Source organism: Pteronotus mesoamericanus, unplaced genomic scaffold (genome assembly GCF_021234165.1).
Source record: "Pteronotus mesoamericanus isolate MK-2021 breed Mesoamerican mustached bat unplaced genomic scaffold, CSHL_Meso_final contig_33, whole genome shotgun sequence".
Classification (NCBI taxonomy): Eukaryota; Metazoa; Chordata; class Mammalia; order Chiroptera; family Mormoopidae; genus Pteronotus; species Pteronotus mesoamericanus.
In genome coordinates this window covers 5,261,899-5,284,211 of record NW_026555135.1, presented here as the reverse complement: position 1 = coordinate 5,284,211, position 22,313 = coordinate 5,261,899, and the positions used below count along the sequence as shown (strand labels likewise).

At 39.0% G+C, this 22,313-nt stretch overlaps 1 protein-coding gene across 2 annotated transcripts; it reads left to right on the top strand.

The window, feature by feature from the left end:
* Nucleotides 1–721: 721 nt before the first annotated feature.
* Nucleotides 722–21,606, top strand: ALG8 (ALG8 alpha-1,3-glucosyltransferase). 2 transcript variants are annotated; one of them, XM_054576161.1, is made up of 13 exons: nt 722–863; nt 4,323–4,401; nt 5,214–5,407; nt 7,347–7,456; nt 8,432–8,499; nt 11,890–12,016; nt 12,815–12,918; nt 13,693–13,813; nt 16,155–16,294; nt 17,415–17,554; nt 18,865–18,962; nt 19,268–19,340; nt 20,973–21,606. In XM_054576161.1, the coding sequence occupies exons 1-13, from the start codon at nt 769–771 to the stop codon at nt 21,202–21,204; spliced, it is 1,581 nt and encodes a 526-aa protein (XP_054432136.1). In that variant the 5' UTR covers nt 722–768; the 3' UTR covers nt 21,205–21,606. The 2 variants fall into 2 exon arrangements, with proteins under 2 accessions (XP_054432136.1, XP_054432137.1); XM_054576162.1 differs by having other exon boundaries at nt 746–819.
* Nucleotides 21,607–22,313: the final 707 nt, after the last annotated feature.

The following is a 22,313-nucleotide window of genomic DNA, read 5'->3' as shown; positions in this document are numbered from 1 at the left end:
ACTAACTCCATCCCTTGTGCTTCGGCCCTTAAGGCCCACGTACCAGCAGCACTGACATGATCCAGGGGTGTGTTAAGCCTACTGAATCAGAATCTGCATTTTAACACGGTCCCCAAGAAATCTGCACAGTAAGCGTGTGAAGCACTAGACTCCAGGCTCCAGACTAAGAGCTCCCAGACTAACAGCCTCCAGAACGAGTTCCATCACTCGCGCAGGTGCTGTACCAAGAGCCTAGCTCAGAGTTGTAGAAACACAGACCGTTTTTTCACCGCTGCATCTTTGCTCATACCATTCTCTACCTGTAGCTCATACTTCCATTGTAACTCTAACTAAAATTCTTTCTCCTCCTCGAGCACGTGAAGGTCTGTAGCAGAGAAAGTTCACCGTCGCACTGGTATTGATACCCCAACGCCGGGCAAAATCAAGACCCGGAGCAGACACCCAGCAACTACTTGTACATAAGAATGAAGTAATGGGGTAAGGGGAGGAAGGAGTAGGCAAAAAGGAAAAAAAAATGAAGTAATAAATGAAACTTAACTGGTCGCCTCACAGACGGGCTGGCGAACGAAGCCCCATCGTTATCGCGAAAGAAGGCAGGCGGTGAAACGCTGGTGAGCGGGAGGTTTAAATGCCGAAGCGCCGGCCCCCCGGGGGAGGAGCCGCTAAGCGCCTGCGCGTAGCCCACGGCGTCGGCTGAGAGGACCGTCCCCGCATGCGCGGGAGTCCGGATGTGTACCAAGTTGGTGGAAAGCGAGGGGTTTCGCAGCAATGGCGGTTTTCGGTATTGCGGCGAGTGGTGGCAACTGGTTTTCGGCCTTGGTACTCGGGGTGACTCTTCTCAAATGCCTTCTCATCCCCACCTAGTAAGGGGTCCACACGACCAGGGGCTGGGCAAGGAGGCTGGCGGTCGGTCAGGGCGGGAGAGAGAAGTGTGGATGACCCCAGGTGTGAGAAGGAAAGGAAACTTGGAAGTTGTGTAGTCTCCGCTTAGCCTTTCCTAAATTTCACAGCCCTTCGATTGATTGTTACTTGAACTTAGAACTACATCTTAGCCCTTGATGTCTAGGTTCAGGCCAGGCGTTTTCTTCCTTCACTGTTTCTGAGCCCCGGGGTCCTCATTCTTAAATGCAGATTAAGCACACACACCTCCACTATTCATTCAACTAGTGTTTATCAGCTTCCTACTGTGCTGTAGGTGCTGTTCTTAAGTCCTGGAGATGCAATGCGGAGGAAGACACTTCCCGTCTTTGCACGAGTGGAGTTGGTGGAGGCAGACAGGCAAACACGAAAGTTTCAGGTTGTGACTACGGGGCAAGGCTTTCCTTCTATTTTTAGGAGGCGATGTTTTGAGCTAAAATCCGAAGATTGAAAAAGAATAAGCAATGTGAAAATCAATTGAAGCCTAAGAAAGAACAAGTGGAAAGACCATAGTAAGAATAGAAAGTGGCCCTTGTGGCTCAAGAGCAGTAAGTGAGGAAGGAGAGGCGCAGGATGAGGTAGGCAGTAGTCAGATAGCACAGGGTTAGACTGCAGTGTAAAAAATGGATGCAGGGCCAAGACAGAGTGTGGAAACCAGTCAGGAAGCATCCACCAAGTGGTAATGTGTATACAATGGGTACTTGATATTTATTTTATTAGCGTCCTTCTTCTGTTCATCCTTCCTAACTCTTCTCCCTTGACTGTTCCCCCTCATTTCTTTTTTCCCCTTCCCTTCCTGTTTCCCTGTTTAGGATTTGGTTTATTGGTATCCTTTGGTTAGGTTTGTGATGACCTACCTCTTGTTGATTTGAGTAGGGAAGAGTTGAATGTGTAGAATGCCCATCTATACTGATGGGTATTTATAATTATATAAGCAATAAAATGTAAATGTAGGTTCAGCAAAATGACTTCACAGGGACCTGGGAAGAGAAGGGGTTGATCTCTTGGACCTTCTGCATAACTGAAAGCAAATCAACATCTTTACATTTTAAAAATAAATTGGAAGAATCTAAAATGTAGGAAATTCTTTTCAAATCAAAGAGATTTTTTCAAACTGTAGGTTTGTGCATGTAAGGCGATGTTTCTTGCTTTTGTTACTTCAGCCTGGAAATGTGTCCTCAGGATTGTTCTTTTGAATGCTGCTCTTAATACTGATCCAGGATTAAGAACATATATAATTGTAGTTGACTCTGCTTTTCAAACTGGAAACCTCGGGGAAGTGAGATAGAAGCTATAGGATAAATGTAAATGTATTAAACAAATTATATACAACTGCTTTATTATGTACTAGTTACTGTGGCTAGTCACTACAGGGAAATACAAAATGGATGTGGCCCTTAACCCTCTAAAGGGTGTAGTTTAGTAAGGATAACAGTTCCAGAAACAAATCAATGCAAATATGTAATTACATAATTATAAATGTGTTAAGTGTTAGAAAGAAAAAGAATAGGATCCTGTAAGCAGGCTAACAAAGGGGACTCATTTTAGATTGGGTGTCAGGAAGGGCTCTGAAGAACTGATATAATTGGAGGCCTGAAGACACACCCAGTACCTGTCTTTTAGTAAGCATTGTATGCATTCCTGTCGAATATACTGTATGTACCTAGAAATGAAATCACTAGGTCACCAGATCAGTTTTGAATTGGGAATTTGAAGAATGTAAAAAATTCAGGTGACATTGTCAGTGGGAAGTTTGTCAACAGGAAGTTGGAGATGTCTGCCTCTATAATCCAGGAAGAGACCAAGGTTTTATATTCTGATTTGGGAATCATCATTATACAGTTGATATTGGAAGCAATAAGTGTGAATAAAATTGTCCAGTAAGTTGCATTAAAAGAAGACCAGGAACTGAACATAGGAGAACATTAACACTTACTATTCATCAGTAGTATTCATCAGTTTTGGTGAATGTTGGAATGAAAAGCATTAAAAGAGACTAAGGAGATGGCTACGAAACTCAGGAGAGGGTTGTCACCTAGGAAGGGTTGTGTAAAATTGGAAAGTGTAAATTGGGTTTTGCTATGGGACTCATTGTTGATGTTGGTGAGTGGTTAATTCAACAAGTATGTATTGACGCTATCCATGCATCAAGTGCTGTTCTAGACATGGAGAGGAGGTACAGCAGTGAACAAAAAAAAAAATTGTACTAAAGAGGGGAGAAGGGTAGCAGAACATGCCCCTCCAAAACATGCCTCTTTGGCATAAAGGCTATTTTGGACTGGTGATCTTGAGAAACTGGAGAAGTTCTGAAAACAGTAGAAGTTACCCTTTTGTAAGGGAAATTTGCATTAGAAAGGGAGCCTGTATCGGAACGGGAGCTGTTAACAAATCACTTTTTCACCTGTGAGACTTGTCATCCTTGAAGGGCAACCTGTGTTAACGAACATTTGTTCTTCTCACCTTGCCATGAATTGCCTTTCTGCCTTTGAAGACCCAAATCCCTATCCCTTCACTTAGCTGAGGATGGTACATAAGGCTGGATCACACGGTGCCTTTTGAGTACCATATTTTATTCATATCTTTTGGGGCTCCTGTACATACCTTAGTAATTAAAATCGGCTTTTTTTCTGGCCATGCCTGGTGTGGCGTAGTGGGTTGGGCATCGTCCTGCTCACTGAAAGGCCTGGGTTGCAGACCAGGTCCCCAGTTGAGGATGTGCAAGAAGCAACCAATAGGTGTTTCTCTCCCTCCCTTTCTCCTGTCCTTCCCCTCTAAAAATAATTTTTTTTAATCCTTAAAAATAAAAAGTAATTGGCTTTTTTCTCCTATTAATCTGTCATAGGTCAATTTAATTCTTAGACCAGCCACAGAACCTAGATGGTTATAAGGGGAATTTTTCCCTGGCTACAGGGGAGATTCAATGCTTGACTATATTCATACACAGTGAGGGAGAAAACAGTAAAGGGAGATTTTGGAGACATGGGAAAGAAGGCAGAAGCCTTTTCCCACCTTAATTGTCTAATGAACTACTCATCCTTGAAAATCCATCCACCTTCTATATGAGGCCTTTTCCAGTAATTAATCGTGTTAGAAGTCTTGTGAACAAAAGTTAGTCACCTCTGAACAACAGCCTGAAGGCCTTCCTTAAGAAATTTGAGCTTTTTGTGAGCCCTTTAGATAACTCTGAAACTGTTTCACCTGCAGTTTCCCAACTTTTCCAAAAGGAGGTCTGGCCCCCAGATAAATGAGGTGTTTCAGGATTGTGTAATGCCCCTTTGTGTCTTTAAAGGATGGTAAACTGTGACTATGTAGGGGTGTTGCTCCATTAAAAAGCATAATGTTAGAAATGTGAAATTGATAAATGTTACAAAATTTCATTTAATTCATCTGATTGTTTTGAATAGCCATTCCACAGATTTTGAAGTACACCGTAACTGGCTTGCTATCACTCACAGTTTGCCAATATCACAGTGGTATTATGAGGTAAGTTTTAATTTTTACCTTTTTTGTTTTTTCCAGGATGATGTATGGAATCATAAAGTATTATAGATGTTAAAACAGTTTTCCATGTGCTCCTTGGTCAAATAAGTCTTTATAAAAAGTGTGTTCTTTCCTCAGTTCTGCCCTCTGGCACTATTAGGGAATCCCTTCAGATTGAGTTTCCCAAACTGTAAATTGGTAATTATAATATTTGTCACACACTTTTTGAAAGCATATTGAATTGGGAAAGGAAAACACTGGTTCTAGGCCTGGCTCTGCCACAGTACATTTCATTTGAGCCTTAGTTCTCATCTGGCAAATGAAGATTTGGAATGAATATTTCTATGTCCTATCTTTCCCTAATATTTTACAATTTATGAAGAAAGATAATCAAATATGATGTGTAGGCATCTGGTAATATACAGACCATTTTCTTCTATTACTTATAAAAATCATCTCTATATTTTTATTTCTGGTATGAATTATTAAACTCTATATGATACTCATTTTACAAATAGGGAAATTGAGTTTCTGGGACAAAACTTAAACCCAAGATAGAACTGTGTCATAATCAAATTTATTATTATAAGGTTTTAGGTTAATTTCTTTTGAACTATAGTTGACTCTAAGGAAATTGAATATCATACTTAAGATACAGGTTTTAATGTTCTGCTCAGTGTTAACATAGAAATTATTCTATCTGTGGCATATTTCAAATGCAGTTTCATGTGCTTTTTTAAAAACCTAAGAATTTTCTCACCCTCTTTGTTTATTCAGTTACTTAGGATATGTTCTATCTTTAATTTTTACCACAGGCAACTTCAGAGTGGACCTTGGATTACCCCCCCTTTTTTGCATGGTTTGAGTGTGCCTTGTCACACGTTGCCAAATATTTTGATCAAGAGATGCTGAATGTCCGTAATCTGAATTATACCAGCTCAAAGACCATTCTTTTCCAGAGATTTTCCGTCATCCTCACAGATGCACTCTTTGTGTATGCCGTGCATGAGTAAGTCTGAGAATGCCGTTTTGTGGGGAAGGCGTTGAGGAAATAATTATATTGTGAACTTACAACTCATTTGGGGGAGAGTTCATATAATAGCAAGTTGTAGAACAGTCCAAAACTCCGGTGTTGTGTTTTGAACTGCACAGTGAATCGTAACAGTAAGCAGTCTACCTGAACTTTATGGAAGCAAGTGGGGGAGGAGGTGAGGGTGTAAGGCAGAGGCAGAACAAGTGATTGTGAGTGTTGTGAAAGGCAGCCCCAAGGAGAGCTCCAAGACCACTCCTGCCCAGGTAGCGCCACGTACTTCTCTTTCCTTCCCTGTAGCAGGCCCCCCACGGCTCCCGTGACGCACCCTGTATGCTCGTGTACACACATGCGTTGTCCTAATGCTAACTGCCAATGGAGTTTCCACCCTAGTAAACTCAAGGAACCTTATTGAATGCTTTCAGTTGTCGTCTGAATTCTTTCCTTCGGGAAGACTCTTTACTAATTTTAAGTTACGTTCATATTTTATATCTTTTACCTATAATTTTAAGTAGTTAAATACACATATGTAGAATGTTTTGCACAATGACTTCCAAGGAGTACGTTTTTGGTTAATGTTGCTTTCCAGTCTGTCATAGTTACTTAAGCCTGCGGGTATGCTCGTGACAGAGCAGTGACTGGTGTCCATCCAATGACCCTGGTCATACATAGATCATATCTGTGTGGGAAGCCTTCTGGTCTAAACCCTCACCCCATTCAGGAAGGAGTCCTTTGGGAATATTTTAACCCCTACTTACTTTCATGGGGTAACTCCTGTTTGACACCCTAAGTTTTGGTCTGTTTATGACCCCACAAGAGTTAGAAGGAAAGGTGATTTGTAATACACTTCTTTTAATGCAAAATGTTTGAATTTAAGCTCCCAGGGAACAGATAGAAATAGAGAGTGAGTAGAATTCAAGTCCATCTGCAATGTAGAGAGAGCAGTTAAGTAAGATAAAAATCATTGAAATCTGTGTGCCAATTCCCAGAGTCAGGCACTATGTATAAATTAGTAACTTACTTAATTTTCTCAATTACCCTGTAAGATTAATATCTCTATAAGGAGACAGGCTTCCAGGGGGAAAGCAGGCATTTTTTGCTGCTCTTCAATTGCATCTTTATTGTGTCTATTTTTTTGTTGTATAGAATATGCCAATATTCACATGAAACACGTTTTTTAAAAATTTTAACTGACTAATATAGCCTCATTGTACAAATTTTGGAAAACAGAAAAGCACATTAACACATAGTAAAAATGACCTGTACTCCTCCACTTAATAGCTATCACCATCAGTTATCTGGTGCATATTGTTTCAGCCTCTTTTCTCTGCCTGAATATAATTTTTATAAAATGAGAATGAGATCAGCTGACATTGTCATTTATAGTATGTATATTGCTACCTTTAAATGACATACATTTTTACAGAAGGGTTTTTAAAATTATTTGGACAATCAGGAGATGCAAGCTCCTGGCTCTATTTTTTTCCCCTCTGCCATCCCCTCCTAAACTCTGGAAGCTCTGAACTTCTTGTGGCTGGTGTGATGCTATGTAATTTAGAGTGCCACATCGTTCTGGTCTGCATTTTTTACTCCTAAGGACTGAAACAGTGTGTGCCCTCTCGATTTTCAAAATCCTTACTTTTGGGGTTTTGATAGCTGGTTTGTTGATTTTTTTTAATTTTATTAAGTGGAACTACTTCATTTCACAGCAGGATAGCTGAGAAAGAGACATGGAACCATGCCTGAGGTCTTTGTTTCTACTATCATATTTTAAAGCAGCCAAAAATGTCATGGATACTTTGTTAGGAACAGCTAGTAAAATGTACTAGAGTGTGGCACAGTGTGCTCTGTAAAAGCATTGTGATGTTCTCATGAAGATCAAAGTTGTTTCTGATTCTTTCCTGGTGTTTCAATGTAGGTGCTGTAAATGCATGGATGGGAAAAAAGCAGGCAAAGAACTTACAGAGAAGCCAAAGTTCATTCTGTCAGCATTACTGCTGTGGAACTTTGGGTTGTTAATTGTGGACCGTATCCTTGACATGTTATATTCTGTTCCCTTACTTATTGTCATATAGTAGAAGATTAATTTTTTGTCTAATGGTGATTCTGATATACAAGCTGCTTTCGGAAATGGGTGTGGGGTGGGTTAGTGGTTTCCCAAAACTGTGTCTCTGCCCAGTGTTACTGGACTCTGTTAGAGCACTTTGCCCCTGAAAATTTAGTGGTGATGTGCAAGAACCAGTTAAACCAGAAGTAAAGCAATATACTAGGATTTGTTAACTGCCTTTAGATTAATGTAATACATAGTTATTAAACAGTTTTGTACTGCATTATTATAATACCTTTTATAGGAAAGGGCATATCATAATGTTGCATATGGGAACAGGTCTTCCCGCTTTTCTGCCATCTTGGCTGACCACATATTAGCAAGCAAAGTTCTAAAACCCTAATGATAGAAGCCTAATTTTTTACAGTTTTCCTAGAAGTAGCCTGGCATGGAGGAAAACACCCAGACTTTGGTTTAAGTTACAGACTCAAATCTTAGTTATGTCATCACAGCAGCTTTAAGCCATGAGTAGATTAATGTCTCTGAACTCAAACTACCTTACAGTTCATTGTAAGGCTTAGTAAATAAGATTGTATGCATACTATCAACAGGGGAGTGCCATACGCTAATGGTCCTCCGTAGCTGTTAGGACTCCTTCCTTTCTCGTCCCTAATTCTTAAAAAAACAAAACAAAAAACCTTTTGCCCTTTAGCAGCTGGGTCTTTAAGGTAAAAACATGGGGAAGTTTCCTGGTTTTCTTCTTAAACATTAATCTTAATTTAAGGGTTTGTCGAGGTATGACTTTATAGAAAACACATGTATGAGAAGTCCAAACTAGTAGGAATATTTTTGTCTTTACCTATTAAGAAAGTATTTGCAATTTTTAAACTCAATTCATTGGCACAGTTCATTATGAATTTGGTATCCTTTGTTGTTTTTCCTTGACCTATTTTCAGATATTCATTTCCAGTACAATGGCTTTTTATTTGGATTAATGCTACTTTCCATTGCACGATTATTTCAGGTAAACACAAAATAGGCTAATTAGGTTCTCCCCCTTAAGTTTGGTTTTTAGCTTATAAAGGCTACAGTACAGTGAGTGATGGGTAAATTTATTTGACCAACTGTTTGAGTTACCAAGTACAATAACAACTTTTATTGAGTATTTTTCACAAATTCCATCTTCCCTCTTTTTTAAAAAAATATTTTATTACTTTTAGAGAGAGGAGAAGGGAGAAAGAAAGGGAGAGAAACATCAGCAGATTGCCTCTCGCATGCCGCCAACTGGGGGCCTGGCCTGCAACCCAGGCGTGTGCTCTGACCAGGAATCAAACCAACAGCCTTTCGGTTTGCAGGACTATGCTCAACCCACTGAGCCACACCAGTCAGGGATCAAATTCCATCTTCTCTTTTGACAATTTTCTTAACTTTACAGATGAAAAAAAATGTATTCTAAAAATTTGTTAGAATACAAATTTTTCTAACAGTGTGGCTAATTTGTGGCAGTCCTGAAGTGTACTTGAGATTCTACATTTGGTTGGGGTCATTTATCTAGAAATGAAATCTTCAGCAGTTTTTACAATGTAACTACTATTATGGTGGGGCTTTACCATCAGAAGCATATAGTATAGTGTAACAGAAGGTATGGGATTTGGAACCAGAAGAATTAGGTTGAAACCCTGACTAACACTAATATGCTATTCAGGGGTTCCCAATCTCCAGGCCATGGACCGATACTGGTCTGGGCCTGTTAGGAACCGGGCCACACAGTAGGAGGTGAGCTTGAATGTAATGGGCTTGAATCATCCTGAAACCACCCCCTTCCCTCCCCTCTAAAATCCCCCCACCCCCACTGTCCATGGAAAAACTGTCTTCCTCCAAATGGGTCCCGGGTGCCTAAAAAGGTTGGAGGCCACTGTATGTGACTCAAACAGTGATTATTCAAGTGCATTGACTGCTGCAGGTTAGGTGCATTTTATATAACTTCTTATTGAACAAACCTTGCAACTATTGGGTTAGCCAAAAAGTTCGTTTAGTTCTTTCCATAACATGGCTCTGGTAGTACTTAGTTGTCTTTAACTACATTTGAAACAATTTTGTTAGATGGTATTGTGACAGCTGCCCTATCAGTGTGCATTTTTTAAAAAACTTACCAAGATTGGTGAATTTTTGTGCAGCCATTTTAATATTGAAGATTGAAGAAAATACACAACATTTTTGGCATATTTTGCTTTATTATTTCAAGAAAGGTAAAAACACAATTGAAACGCAAAAAAATGATTTGTGCAGTGTATGAAGAAGGTCCCAAAACTGATTGATCGTGTCAAAAGTGGTTTGCAAAGTTTCTTGGCACTATTGACATTTTGGCCCAATAATTCTTTGCTGTGGGGCTGCCTTATGCACGGGAAGATGTTTAGCAGCAGCCCTGCCCTCCACCCAGTAGAAGCCAATCGCGGGAGACAGCCGACACACTCAGAATATCCAGATCAATAGTTATTGGTGAAAAGAAAAAATGTGTTTTTTATTTTATGGAAAAAACTAAACAGACTTTTTGTCCAACCCAATATTTTATGAGGTTGCTATAATTAATAGTCTCCTTTTTATAGAGGGGGAACCAGAAATTCAGAGTTTCGGGTCATCCCTCTGCACGGAATCAGAATCACTGGGATTGCGCTTTAGGAATCTCCAGGGAACTGTAATAGGCTGCGAGGTCTGGGAACCAATAACCCGATGCAAGTCGTTTAATCCTCTCAGCCTCTGTTTCCTCATCTGTAAAATGAAATTTACTCCTTGTTACATTTTTATTTGTTAAATGGGATTACCTACCTCACAGGGCCTTTGGAAAGATCACATTTGATCCTCTGTTTTGAAGTTATTTGTCAACTACAAGTGTCTGAATAAGTTTATTTTAACCATAAAAAAGCACATAGTACTTAGAGCGTAATTGGTTCAATGAATGGTTGTTGAACAAATAAACTAAAGTTTAGCGACAGAACCAGCTAGACCTTCTCTGAATCTTAAATAAATTATAAAATTGATGAAGAGAGATCTGGGACCAACTCATTGTTTTTCCGTGTTATTCCCAACTCATCCATTCCAGACCACACCTGAGGAGACAGTGAGAGAAGGAACCTGGCCTTTCATGGTCCCTTTGACAGTTTCCTTTGCTGAACCTCAGGATATTGTCTCATTTGATCCTTCCAGAATTCCTGTGAGGTAGGTAGAATTCACCCTTTCTTAGTTACAGTCAACTTGGGTGTTTTTGGTTTTGTTTTTAATCAGAATACCTTTCGTTCTCTTAGGTAGTTTGTTAGGATCAAGTACTATTCTTCATGCCTTCAGCCTGATAATACTATATGTTACAATCTATAAAAAAAGATTTAAATAATTTTAAATCTTAGCATAGCAGTATATGTATTCATTCATTCTCTCATTCCTCATCTCCAGAAATCAACTTTAGCTACTGTAAAACTTTGTAAGCGGTGAGAGTAATTTAATTCTCTGGGCTTCAGTTCCTTAGGTAGAATTTGTAGTGAATTGTTAGGATGATGTACACTGTACCTCAGCATCAAGCTTAGAACTTACTAAATATTTGTTGAAATAAGGAATTTATGAACCCATTAGACTCAGTATAAAAGCTAGCTGGAGCTATGTGCCTGTATTCACCTTATAGTGCATGTAGAATATTTGCCTGAATTTTTAGGGGGTTTTTTATTTTAGAAAATTTAAATTGTACAGAAAAGTAGAGAAAATAACATAGTCCTCTACACACACGCACACACAAAAGGTTATTTTGAAACACATCTCAGACGTCTTTCATTTGTTAAGTATTTCTGAATATATGTTTAAAAATATGTAGTTTTTAATAATTTTATACTTTATTTCCCTCACAGTGCCTTATGATGTGATATGCTATACCTAGTTGTCTGAGATGGGGAAATTATAAAAATCATGTGCTCTTAATTTTCTATATTATGTTAATTCACAAGGACAATTAAAAGGATTTGATTTTAACATCTTTAAAATATATGTGTTTTTTTTAAATTGTGGTAAAATACACTACATAAAATTTACTATCTTATTTTTAAGACAGTTCAGTAATGCTAAGTATATTCACATTGTTATGCAACCATCTCTGGTATTTTTTTAATTGTTTAACATTTTATTTATTTAAATAATTTTAGGTTTACAGAAGTTACAAAGATAGTGCAGATTGTTTCTGTATCCGTTGCCCATTTCCCCTAAAGTAACCATCTTATATAACTGTGGTATGGTTATCAAGATTGAGATACCACTTTCAGTACATTCAGATTTAATATCCTTTTTTTGTTCCAGGATCCAATCCAGGACACTACATTGCTGCCTTTGATTTACCTTGAATTTTAAAATGACATTTCCCTTTTAAATCTCCCAGAAAAGGCATCTGGAAGGAGCTCTTCTCTTTGCTGTTCTCCTACATTTCAAGCACATCTACCTCTACGTAGCCCCTGCTTATGGTGTATATCTGCTACGATCTTACTGCTTCTCTGCAAATAAACCAGGCAAGTATTAATGAGAGTGGCAAATCTGTATTCTATTGGATTGGCCAAAAAGTCTGTTTAGTTTTTTTCTATGAAATAACACATTTTTCATTCTTACCAATAATTATTGGATATTTTGAGTATGTCAGCTATCCTGCATGGCATAACATTGATTGTTCTCAGTTAGTGTCTTGATTTGATCGTTATCAGCTTCACCTGGTCTTCCTGACTGGGGCATTGTCCAGCGAGAAATCTCCAATATGAAACTTCACAAACCACTTTTGACATGTTCGATCAGTCATAGCACCTTCTCCATACACTACACAAATCTTTTGCACTTCAGTTGCGTTTTTACCATTCTTGAAATAATAAAGCACAATACACCAAAAATGTTTATTTTCTCCATCTTCAATATTAAAATGGCTACACAAAAATTCACCAATCGTGATAAGCTTTAAAAAAAAAATACACTGACATAACAGCTATCACAATACCATCTTAACAGAATTGTTTCAAATGAAGTTAAAGACAACTAAACATTACTAGAGCCATCATATGGAAAAAAACTAAACAAACATTTTGGCCAACCCAGTATTTTTTTTCTTGACTTGGTAGCTTGTTTGAAGAGATCTGAAGCATAACAGATGCCTCTAGGCTATTGATCCTCTAACCCCCTACCCATTCTGACTTTGCTCTGCTCTGCCACATCATGAAGATTGATTGGCATATTATCAGGGGATCCTTGCAGTTTCAGCACATGGTATGTCTAAGTTATGGTTTTCCATGCTCCTAGTTAATGAGAATGTTTCTTTTCTGTAGATGGGTCCGTTCGATGGAACAGTTTCAGTTTTGCCCGCCTTACTTCCCTGGGACTGATTGTTTTTCTAGTTTCTGCTCTTTCGCTGGGTCCTTTCCTAGCCTTGGTAAGCCTTTTTCTTTCTTATAAAGTAATACATGTTTTTTGTTGTTGTTTAGAAAAACATAATAAATTTAAGAATATACAATAGGCAAAACTAGTCCTTTTTTACTTCTCTTCAGTGTGACTCTAAACACAGGGATGGTATTCCTTGAGTCGTTTTTGTGCATATTCAAATATGTATGTGTACATATTTGTATGTTTAGTTATATGTCACATATACAGTCAATCATCATAATTTGCAGATTCCATATCTGCTCGCTTGCCTACTTGCTAAAATTTATTTGTAACCCCAAAATCAAACTTGGAGGCACTTTCACAGTCATTGACTGACCGCATTCTAAAGTGCCTAGAATGTTAGAAATGTTCGACAAATATATTCTTCCTTTCTTCCCTCACGCCGAATTCAACTAATTAATTTTAATTTGTGCTAACACTAGAAAGCACTGCATCTTTTGCGAAGTCTTCCCTGCTGTTGCTTCTCTTCAGTAGACTTGGATAAGCTGCAGTCTCTCCCCTTTGCACCTCATAAATTCTTCCGTTATTATACTTGTATCATTACAGTATTGGACTGGTATTCAAAGTATTTTCATGTATCTTGTCATACTGGACAGATGAGAAGGTTAGACAAAAGAGGTTCTGTGAACTGCTCAGGATGACACCATTTACTTGAACAAAGACTGGAACTCAGACCTCATAACTCTCTACACACTATGCCATAGACATCGTTCTCTTTTTGAATTTGGAAAAGATTGATCACTGTTTAATCTCTTTTCAACAGAACCAACTGCCTCAAGTCTTTTCACGGCTCTTCCCTTTCAAGCGGGGCCTCTGCCATGCCTATTGGGCTCCAAACTTCTGGGCTTTGTACAACACTTTGGACAAAGTGCTGACTGTCATCGGTATGGTAGCAAGCTTTCTCGCTTAGACTCAATATTGAAAGGAATCACATTGAGAAATGAAAAAACCTGCTTTGTATTTTAATGAGGTTGAATGGCTTGTTCCCCAGCCCTGCATTTCAGCTTTCAGAATGAACCAGGGGGCTGGCTCTTCTAGGGAGTCGTCAGTGAAGTAAACAGACCACGTGTCTTAAAAAGCTCTTTGTGGCAAAAGGGTGGTTGATCCTTTCCTTGTGGAGGAAAAAAAAAATATTTAGACATTTTTAAAAGGTAATTTTCCCATAAATAAAAAATTCCTCAGTAGTTAACCCTACTTTTAAATTTAGATATGGGAAAAAGCAGGACAGAAGAATGTGTAAGTTGTGACTCTTAAATATTAAACCAGTAAGGGAAATGATAGCCATGCATTTTGGCATGAGAAGAAATGGAAAACCTAGGCTATGTTTTTAAGTTTGGATTGTGATAAAAAAATAATTCATACCTTGAGATGGTTTTACTGAAAATAACTGACCGTCTTCATTTGTGAATACAGCCAGGCTCTGGGGGAAGTGGCAGGACCAAGAGAAGGATATGGAAACTTTCTGTAATGGACCAGGCAGTAAATATTTTAGGCTTTGCAGACCACATAGATGTTTTGTTTTGTTTGTTTGTTTATAACCTATAAAATGTAAAAAACTATTCCTAGCTTCAGGGCCATGCAAAAACAGGTCATAGGTTGGATCTGGCCCTCGGGCTAGAGTTTACCAACTCCTAACCTAGAATGCAATGCGGCGTTGGAGGCCCATCAGCATAAATGGCTGGCTGTGTGGCACTGAGGAAGTCATTTAATTCCTCTAGTCTTGCTTTCCTTGCTGTCATAAGAAGATGGTAGTACCTTACTTATTTCCATGAAGTATGTTGTGTGAAACAAATGCAGCAATAAAGAAATGCTTCGTTGTCAGTAGCAGGCCCTTTGGAACCAGCCAGAACTAGAATCTGTTCTGCCACCGATTAGTTGGTAGCTTTGGGCAACTTACTCTGTTTCCGTGTGCCTCAGGGGGCCAAAAGTAATGGCTGAAAGTCCTTTGGCACATTGTAGATGCTTAATGAATGGAGGCTGTTCTTACTGTTTTCGATATGTACTTGTAGGGAATCATAATTTGGTACTATCCTTCACCCACTGTGAATCTAGTCTTGATGTCCATAGCATTCCTAAGAAGTAATTTCTTAACATATTTCAAAACAGCTTTAAACAGCTAGCGTGGGGTGAGGTGAAAGGGTCACTTGCCTTGTCTGAGTCAGGAAACTGCCGACTTCATTTACCTGTCATCTTAAAAGCTGTCTTACATGGAAAGTCTGTGGCAGGTTAGGCAAGTATGTTTCAAGGAGACTGTGATTAGCTTTAAGAGAGAATCAGGCTGAAGGGAAAAGAAGAGGTGGATGACTAGAAAATATTTGGGTAATAGATACCATTCCCACATTTCACTGATTTTCAGTGGCATTAGATTAGGCAGGGTTATGTCTCAGACTGTCCCTGACTGTCCTGTTAGCTGGTTTGGATTGGGGCTTGCATCATCATCCTCAGACTTGGTTCATTTAAATAAGTATTTCTTGAACTCCGATGTGCCGGGGATAGGAATGAATTACTCATCATTCCAGCCTTTAAGGAATGCCCAGTACAGTAGAGGAAATGAGTATATAAACAGATACAGTGCATTGTGGTGAACAGTAGAGACATATACAAGGTATACCTGGCCCACAGCAAAGTCAACTTTATGTCTTGATTTAGGAGTTTCTCAGATGAGTAATTGAATTAGGAGTTAACTTTGCAAAGTGAGTAGGTCATTCTAAGCAAAGGGAATAACCCATACAAAGGGGCATACGTGTTGAGAATGGGGTGTCAGTTCACTGTGGCCACGTCACATTTAACAAAATCGAGGAAATAAGGCCGGAGAGGCAGGAAGGGGCTAGCTGGATCATGGAAGACACTGTATGTCATGCGTAGGATGTGGGCTTGATCCTGGAGGCAATGAACAATTCAAAGCTGGGGTGTGACACACTCAGACCTGTATTTCAGAAAGCTCCCTTCACTGTAGGGGTGGGAGCATATGGTTCTTCCTGTTGCCTGCCAGCAAGGTTCCTGTTGAGCTGCACAGATTGCCTGTTCGAGTACAGACAGCTGCCTTGCATGGTGTAATCTCAAGACCAGCAGCGTTTTAGGTAAAATAGCACAGAATTGAGGGAACGAAATCTTAACTTTGAACTAGGTTGAGATTTCATAGCTTTTTTATTTCCTCAAGGAATTGATTGGTAAAATATGGTATATCATTGATCAAACAAAATAAAATGTCTACTTACTGTGTAGGCTTAAAATTGAAACTTCTTGATCCCAACGAGATTCCTAAGGCCTCGATGACAAGTGGTTTGGTTCAGCAGTTCCAACACACAGTCCTTCCCTCAGTGACACCCTTGGCCACCCTCATCTGCACTCTGATCGCCATATTGGTAAGAATTCACGTGGTACTTTTTGCTTGAGTTTTCTCTGATTCTCTTTTGTGTGGCTGGTTAAATTTCAACTTTGAAAATTTTGAGCTATTGCATAAATTCCAGGGCTGTAACCCTCCTGCAGATTGAGGCATTTCCTAGCACTTCTTAGGGTAACTTTGAACACTGTAAGGAAGGATTCCCAGTGGGGTGAGGAAAAGAAAAGCCCACGGAGGAGGGAGCATGGGCCACGTGGTGGAGAAAGAGGAAGACGTTTATAGGGGGACATCCCAGGTTTATGTTGCTGTTTTCCCCCATGGCTAACGGACCAGAAATCCAGAGTTCTCTGGGACCGCATGGATGCTGAGGAGAGAGTCAACAGTGGCTCTTTGAGCATCAGATAAGAATCTGAGTCAGGTGCTGTTAGAGGCTTTATTCATATTGTTTTTATTTCTTAGTGATCATGATGACTTCAGTCGCATGGCACAATTTTAGTAGAATTCAATATAAATAACTCAATCCTATCTATAATTACACTCAGCTTTAATTTTGGTTTCTAAATAATCAAGCCTACTGTCAAGACACCTGACACCACTGACTTGCGTGGCAGTACTGGTAGGGAATGAAGTTCTGCGTCCTCCTTGTTCACATGTTCCGAGGCAAAACTCTTTTCTAGCACCTCAGACTTGTAAGCTATTTATGGAAGCCCATATTTTCATTGTAAATTGCACTCCAGCCGACAAAGCTAGGTGTTTGTTTATCAACATGGTAAAAGCTAATGTATTATTATCCCCAAAATATCTGTGAACTTTTATAGTTTGACCTATAAGTTAAGTGACTATTAATTAACCAATTATGAAGATGTAGTAAGGAGTTATATTGGATATCTCAGAACATAGTTATCATTTCTTATTAATTTTGGTGAATTATATATCTGAATGCCTTTGTTTTCTGAGTAGTTTTTTTTTATGTTACTTTTTGGTGGGCTGTTCACAAAGTGATGAACCATGTCAGTTTAATGGGGAATAGTCTCAAGATCTGTTTTTTTCAGCAATGATACAAATTGTATTCACCTGAACAATGTTTCTGTGATGCCTATTTTAAATGATACTGAAGTTTCATCTTTATCTGTTGTTTCTAGCCCTCTATTTTCTGTCTTTGGTTTAAACCCCAAGGGCCCAGAGGCTTTCTCCAATGTCTAATCCTTTGTGCCTTGAGCTCCTTCATGTTTGGGTGGCACGTCCATGAGAAAGCCATTCTCCTAGCAATTCTCCCAATGAGGTAAGCTCAGTCAGTCAGCATTGCTGGAATATTTCTCTCTGATACTATTGTTTTCTATTTTATGTTCCTTCTTTGACATGTTCAGTGGGGTGGCAAATGCAAAGATGAGCAGCAACAGGTTTATACTAAGACAGGACAGCGATGCTTAACTTTGGATCCTTGCAACCTTGAAGGTTCTAAGGTATGCAAAATTGTGCGTGTTGTTTCTACATATTTTGGTGGGAGTGGTACTGCAGTGATTAAGCACCATGACACCAGGCTGTTAGATGTGGACTCTGAGAGGCAGCATAGCAGGAGGAAAGCACGGGCTACGGTGCCATCACATCTGTGAAAGTGAGGCCCACTGTTCTTTGTTAAATGTTGTTAGTTAAGAGAAGGATTGAGTCCATTGTGCAATAATACCTAACATAGGTACAGCATTCAGATTTTTCAGAACTGTTATTTTGGGGACTTTCATTTTCTTTTTGCACTTTCTTTTGAGCCTCACAACAACCTTCAAGATAATTAGAATAAATTAATTATCATCCCCTGTCATGACATCTGCAGAAACTTGAGCTTGGAGAATTTAAATGACTTATTCAAAGTCACACAGTCAGCAAGTAACAGGGTAGGACTTAAACCTGAATCTTGTGATCTTTTCACTGTGCCATACTAAAAAGGCATTTTAAATGAAGAACCCAGTAGATAGGTAGGTGGTAATAGAATCTGCATTTTTTTCCTTGAGATTTTTCTTCAAGTCCTGAGAGAAATCATTTAAACTCTGAAAGAACCTGAAGCAAATTTGTCAGGCCAGTATATGGTTTGTCTGGGATCCTTTAGCAACTTGGAGTTTCCAAATTAAAAAATAGAGCAGAATTTCTAATGTCTTTAGTTACAGTTTTGGGGGGTTTTTTTGTTTTGGGTTGTTGTTTTGTTTTTTTTAACACCAGCAGACTCAGGACATTGTCTGAGAAAAGAGCTGTAGGGCTGGAAATCAAACTGCCAAGTTCTGTTTCCTGGCCACCCACCGCTACGCAGCTTCCCAACCCCACAATAGCCCTTTCTTTGAAGCGGGCAACTGCACAAGGAAGCAAGATTCTTTTTTGAATACTCCCCAATGCAGTGTGTTCCACTCTTCTATCAATTACTTGAAGTTTCCCACTAAAAAATTAATATTCTCAATTGAATTTGACTTGTAGCAAAGAGTACTATGTTATACTATGCTTAAGCCAGTTCTAGAAATGATAATAGAGGCAGTTTATTCGAGCTATTTGCAAATGTAAGTTTCATTTGTTGTTTTAAGGAATTACTATGAGAATTTTTATTTTTAGCCTTCTGTCTGTGGGGAAAGCAAGAGATGCTTCGATTTTTCTGATTCTGACCACAACAGGACATTATTCCCTCTTCCCTCTGCTCTTCACTGCACCAGGTAAACAGCTTCTTTCAGAGTGGTAGATTTGATTACTATGCCCTTTTCTTCAGAGACTGGAAATCAATACTGTCTGATTTAAGCAGTCTTAAAGTCTCTTAGAAGGAGAGAGCTCATGCATTCTCTTAAGTAAAACCTGCAACCTGTACCTGTCAGTATCTTTAGATGTCACAAAAATGCACGATTAAGCTCAAAAAGCATTACTAGTACGATATAGCTGTGTCAGTGTGTTTATATTGCCTTATGTGTCATAGAACTTTAATCAACTAAATTATCGTCTGTATTTGTTTTTCTTCTTTTAACAGAACTTCCCATTAAAATCTTACTCATGTTACTATTTACCATCTATAGTATTTCCTCACTGAAGACTCTGTTCAGGTAATACAAAAGATATTTTAAAAATTATATTTAATCTTGTGAAATGTTTGCTCCTAAATGTGCAATTAGCCTTTTAAAAATTATTTTTAATAAGAGTAATATAACAGCACTACAGAAAATCAGCAAACAAAGGGAGAAATTAGCCATAATCCCATCACTCTGACATGCCAACATAGGTCATATCTTTAATTTAGGGGAATATTTGGGAAGGGACTACCCATCTTAAATTAAAATCTTACGTGAGAACTTGCCCTGGCCTCTGTGGCTCACTTGGTTGACACAGAGTGAGCCACACAGATGTTGGAGTGTCAGCTGGCAAACTGAAAGGTTGTGGGTTTGATTCCCAGTGAGGGCACATGCCTAGGTTGCAGGTTTGGTCCCCGGTTGGAGCACATATGCAAAGCAACCAATCAGTATTTCTCCCTGTCTCTGTCTCTCTCCCCCCACCCTTAACCCTCCGCCCCCCTGGCCACCGCCCTCTCTCTTTCTCTCTGGAATTTAAAAAAAAAAACTTAGAGCTAAAAAATGGAATGTAAAACATGCATTATGAGTCAAAATTCTTAAATATCTTAGAATTACAGGTGAAATAGAATCATGGAAGGAGTATTTTTCTTTTTTTAATTTTATGTAATATTATCTGTGTAATTTTTTAATGCTTTCTTATGGTTTGTATCTGTGTTTAGAAAACGTTATATTTTAAAATTCATTTATAACCATATGACCCAGCAGTTCCACTCTTAGATGTATACACAAAAGAATTGAAAACAGGTACTCAAACAGATTCTTGTTCACCAATGTTCATTACAGTTTTATTCACAGTAGCCAAAAGGTGAAAAGAACCCAAGTGCCCATCAACAAGTGAATGAATAAACAAAATGGGGGAGGGGGGGTGTGCATGTGAGAGAGAGAGAATATTATTCAGCCAAAAAGAAGAATGAATTTTTGATATGTGCTACAGTACGGATGAAGCTTGAAAACAGGCCAAGTGAAATAAGCCAGACACAAAAGGAATCTAGGATGGGTAATTCAGAGACAGAGAGTAGGTTAGTGGTTATAGGAACAGGGGTGAGAGGGAACGGGGAGTGACTGCTTAATGTTTCCAGGGACTCTGTTTGGGGTGATGAAAATATTTTGAAGTCTTTTTTGTTTGTTTTTGGTTTGGGGGTTTTGTGTGTGTGTGATGAAAATGTTTTGAAAGTAGATAGTGGTGATGGTTGTACAACTTTGTCAGTATGCTCAGTGCTCCTAAATTGTGTACTTAGAAATGGTAAAAATAAAACAGCAAATTTTACGTTATTTTACCAAAACAAAAAATTATATACTGTTTGCCATATTGTTATTCTAATATCACAGCATCCAGCCCTCTTTCCTCTTCCAAATGCATAGCTAATTCTCTCTCAGAGCTTCAGCTAAGTGACAGCGTAAGTAGATGATGATTGGGTACATTTGGGTTGTTGAGTAATGTAATGGTCTATCATTATCATTTTTTTAAACATGAAATTTAATGCACTCAACTCTGGCTTTGGCTACTCTTCACATCAGGACAGCACAGATGGGAAGCTTTAGCTGAGAAATGTTTGCAAAACCATAGTGACTCATCTAAATCAGACCTTTCTCTCCTTTTTTCTGCAGGAAAGAAAAACCTCTTTTTAATTGGATGGAAACTTTCTACCTCCTTGGCCTGGGGCCTCTGGAAGTCTTCTGTGAATTTGTATTCCCTTTCACCTCCTGGAAGCTGAAGTACTCCTTTATCCCTTTGTTACTGACCTCAGCATATTGTGCAGTGGGCATCACATATGCTTGGTTCAAACTGTATGTTTCAGTATTGACTGACCCTCCTGCCAGCAAGACAAAGAAGCAATGAATAAAGGAACTGCTTGGGTGTATTCCAAGCAATTATTTCATGGGATATTAATCAGAACTTAAAGAAAGTAGCTGGTGGCATGAACCATTCAGCAGAGCTGCTTGAGGACCATTCTTCCAGACGTGGCCTCCTCCAGCCTGGCAACCTGATTGTCACCATGGTGAGAAGCCACTTGTCCTCCAAAAGTAGTGAAACGCATCTGAAAAAAGTCTTGCTCTCCCCCCGCCGTTAAAGTCGTCAGGTCTTTCAGACTGCTGTGCTTGCTCCAGGCAAGCAGGGCATCGGATCAACAGCATGATTATTTGTAGCCTGGGATAATCTTTGTTAGGCTATCAAGTACAATTAGAATCATGTGCTGAGAGATAAATAAATAAAATACCATTTTTTATTTCTGCACAAAAATTTTCTAGATCATTACCATCTTCTGCATCTTCCTAGCGGTATGCACACAAGCAGATAGTGTACAGTCCTCGTTCTGTACCCCTCGTTTCAGGAGATTTTTTTTTCCCCATTGGAATTATATAATGACCATACTCACAAAGCTAGAGAGAATATTTAATAAATGGTTTGGCCTGTCAGCAGAGATTATAAACCATGTCTACTCTTATATTGAGTTAAAGATATCTTGTACAGTTCATCTATTGTAACAGCAAGCACTGCAGTTTTGGTATGGCTGCGGTTTACTCATACTTTCCTCATGTAAGCAAACCTAAGTGCTTTTAGCAGCCTGGTCTTGTCTCACCCTTACTTAAGCATACTTCATAAATACCTCTTACCCAGTTTGCCTAATATCTGCTGCACATTCGAATTCAACCAACATTTATCTAGTTGACATTAGGAACTTTGACACATTTTTATTTATCCATTATCCCCTGTTAGAAGATCAGAGAGACTCCAGGGTATTGGCTTCCTGGAATGATAATCCAGCTATCCCATCTCTTAAATTCGCTGTTTTCCCAGATTTCTTTTGAGTTTCACTGCGGAGATGAAGATGGGAATTTTGCCAAAGAGGGAGGGAAGTCTAGCCCCTCAAGCCTGTTTCCCCACTACAGTGCCCCTTGCACCCTGTGTCCCAGCTGCCCTAACAATTTAAAATTCCTGGAGTACCA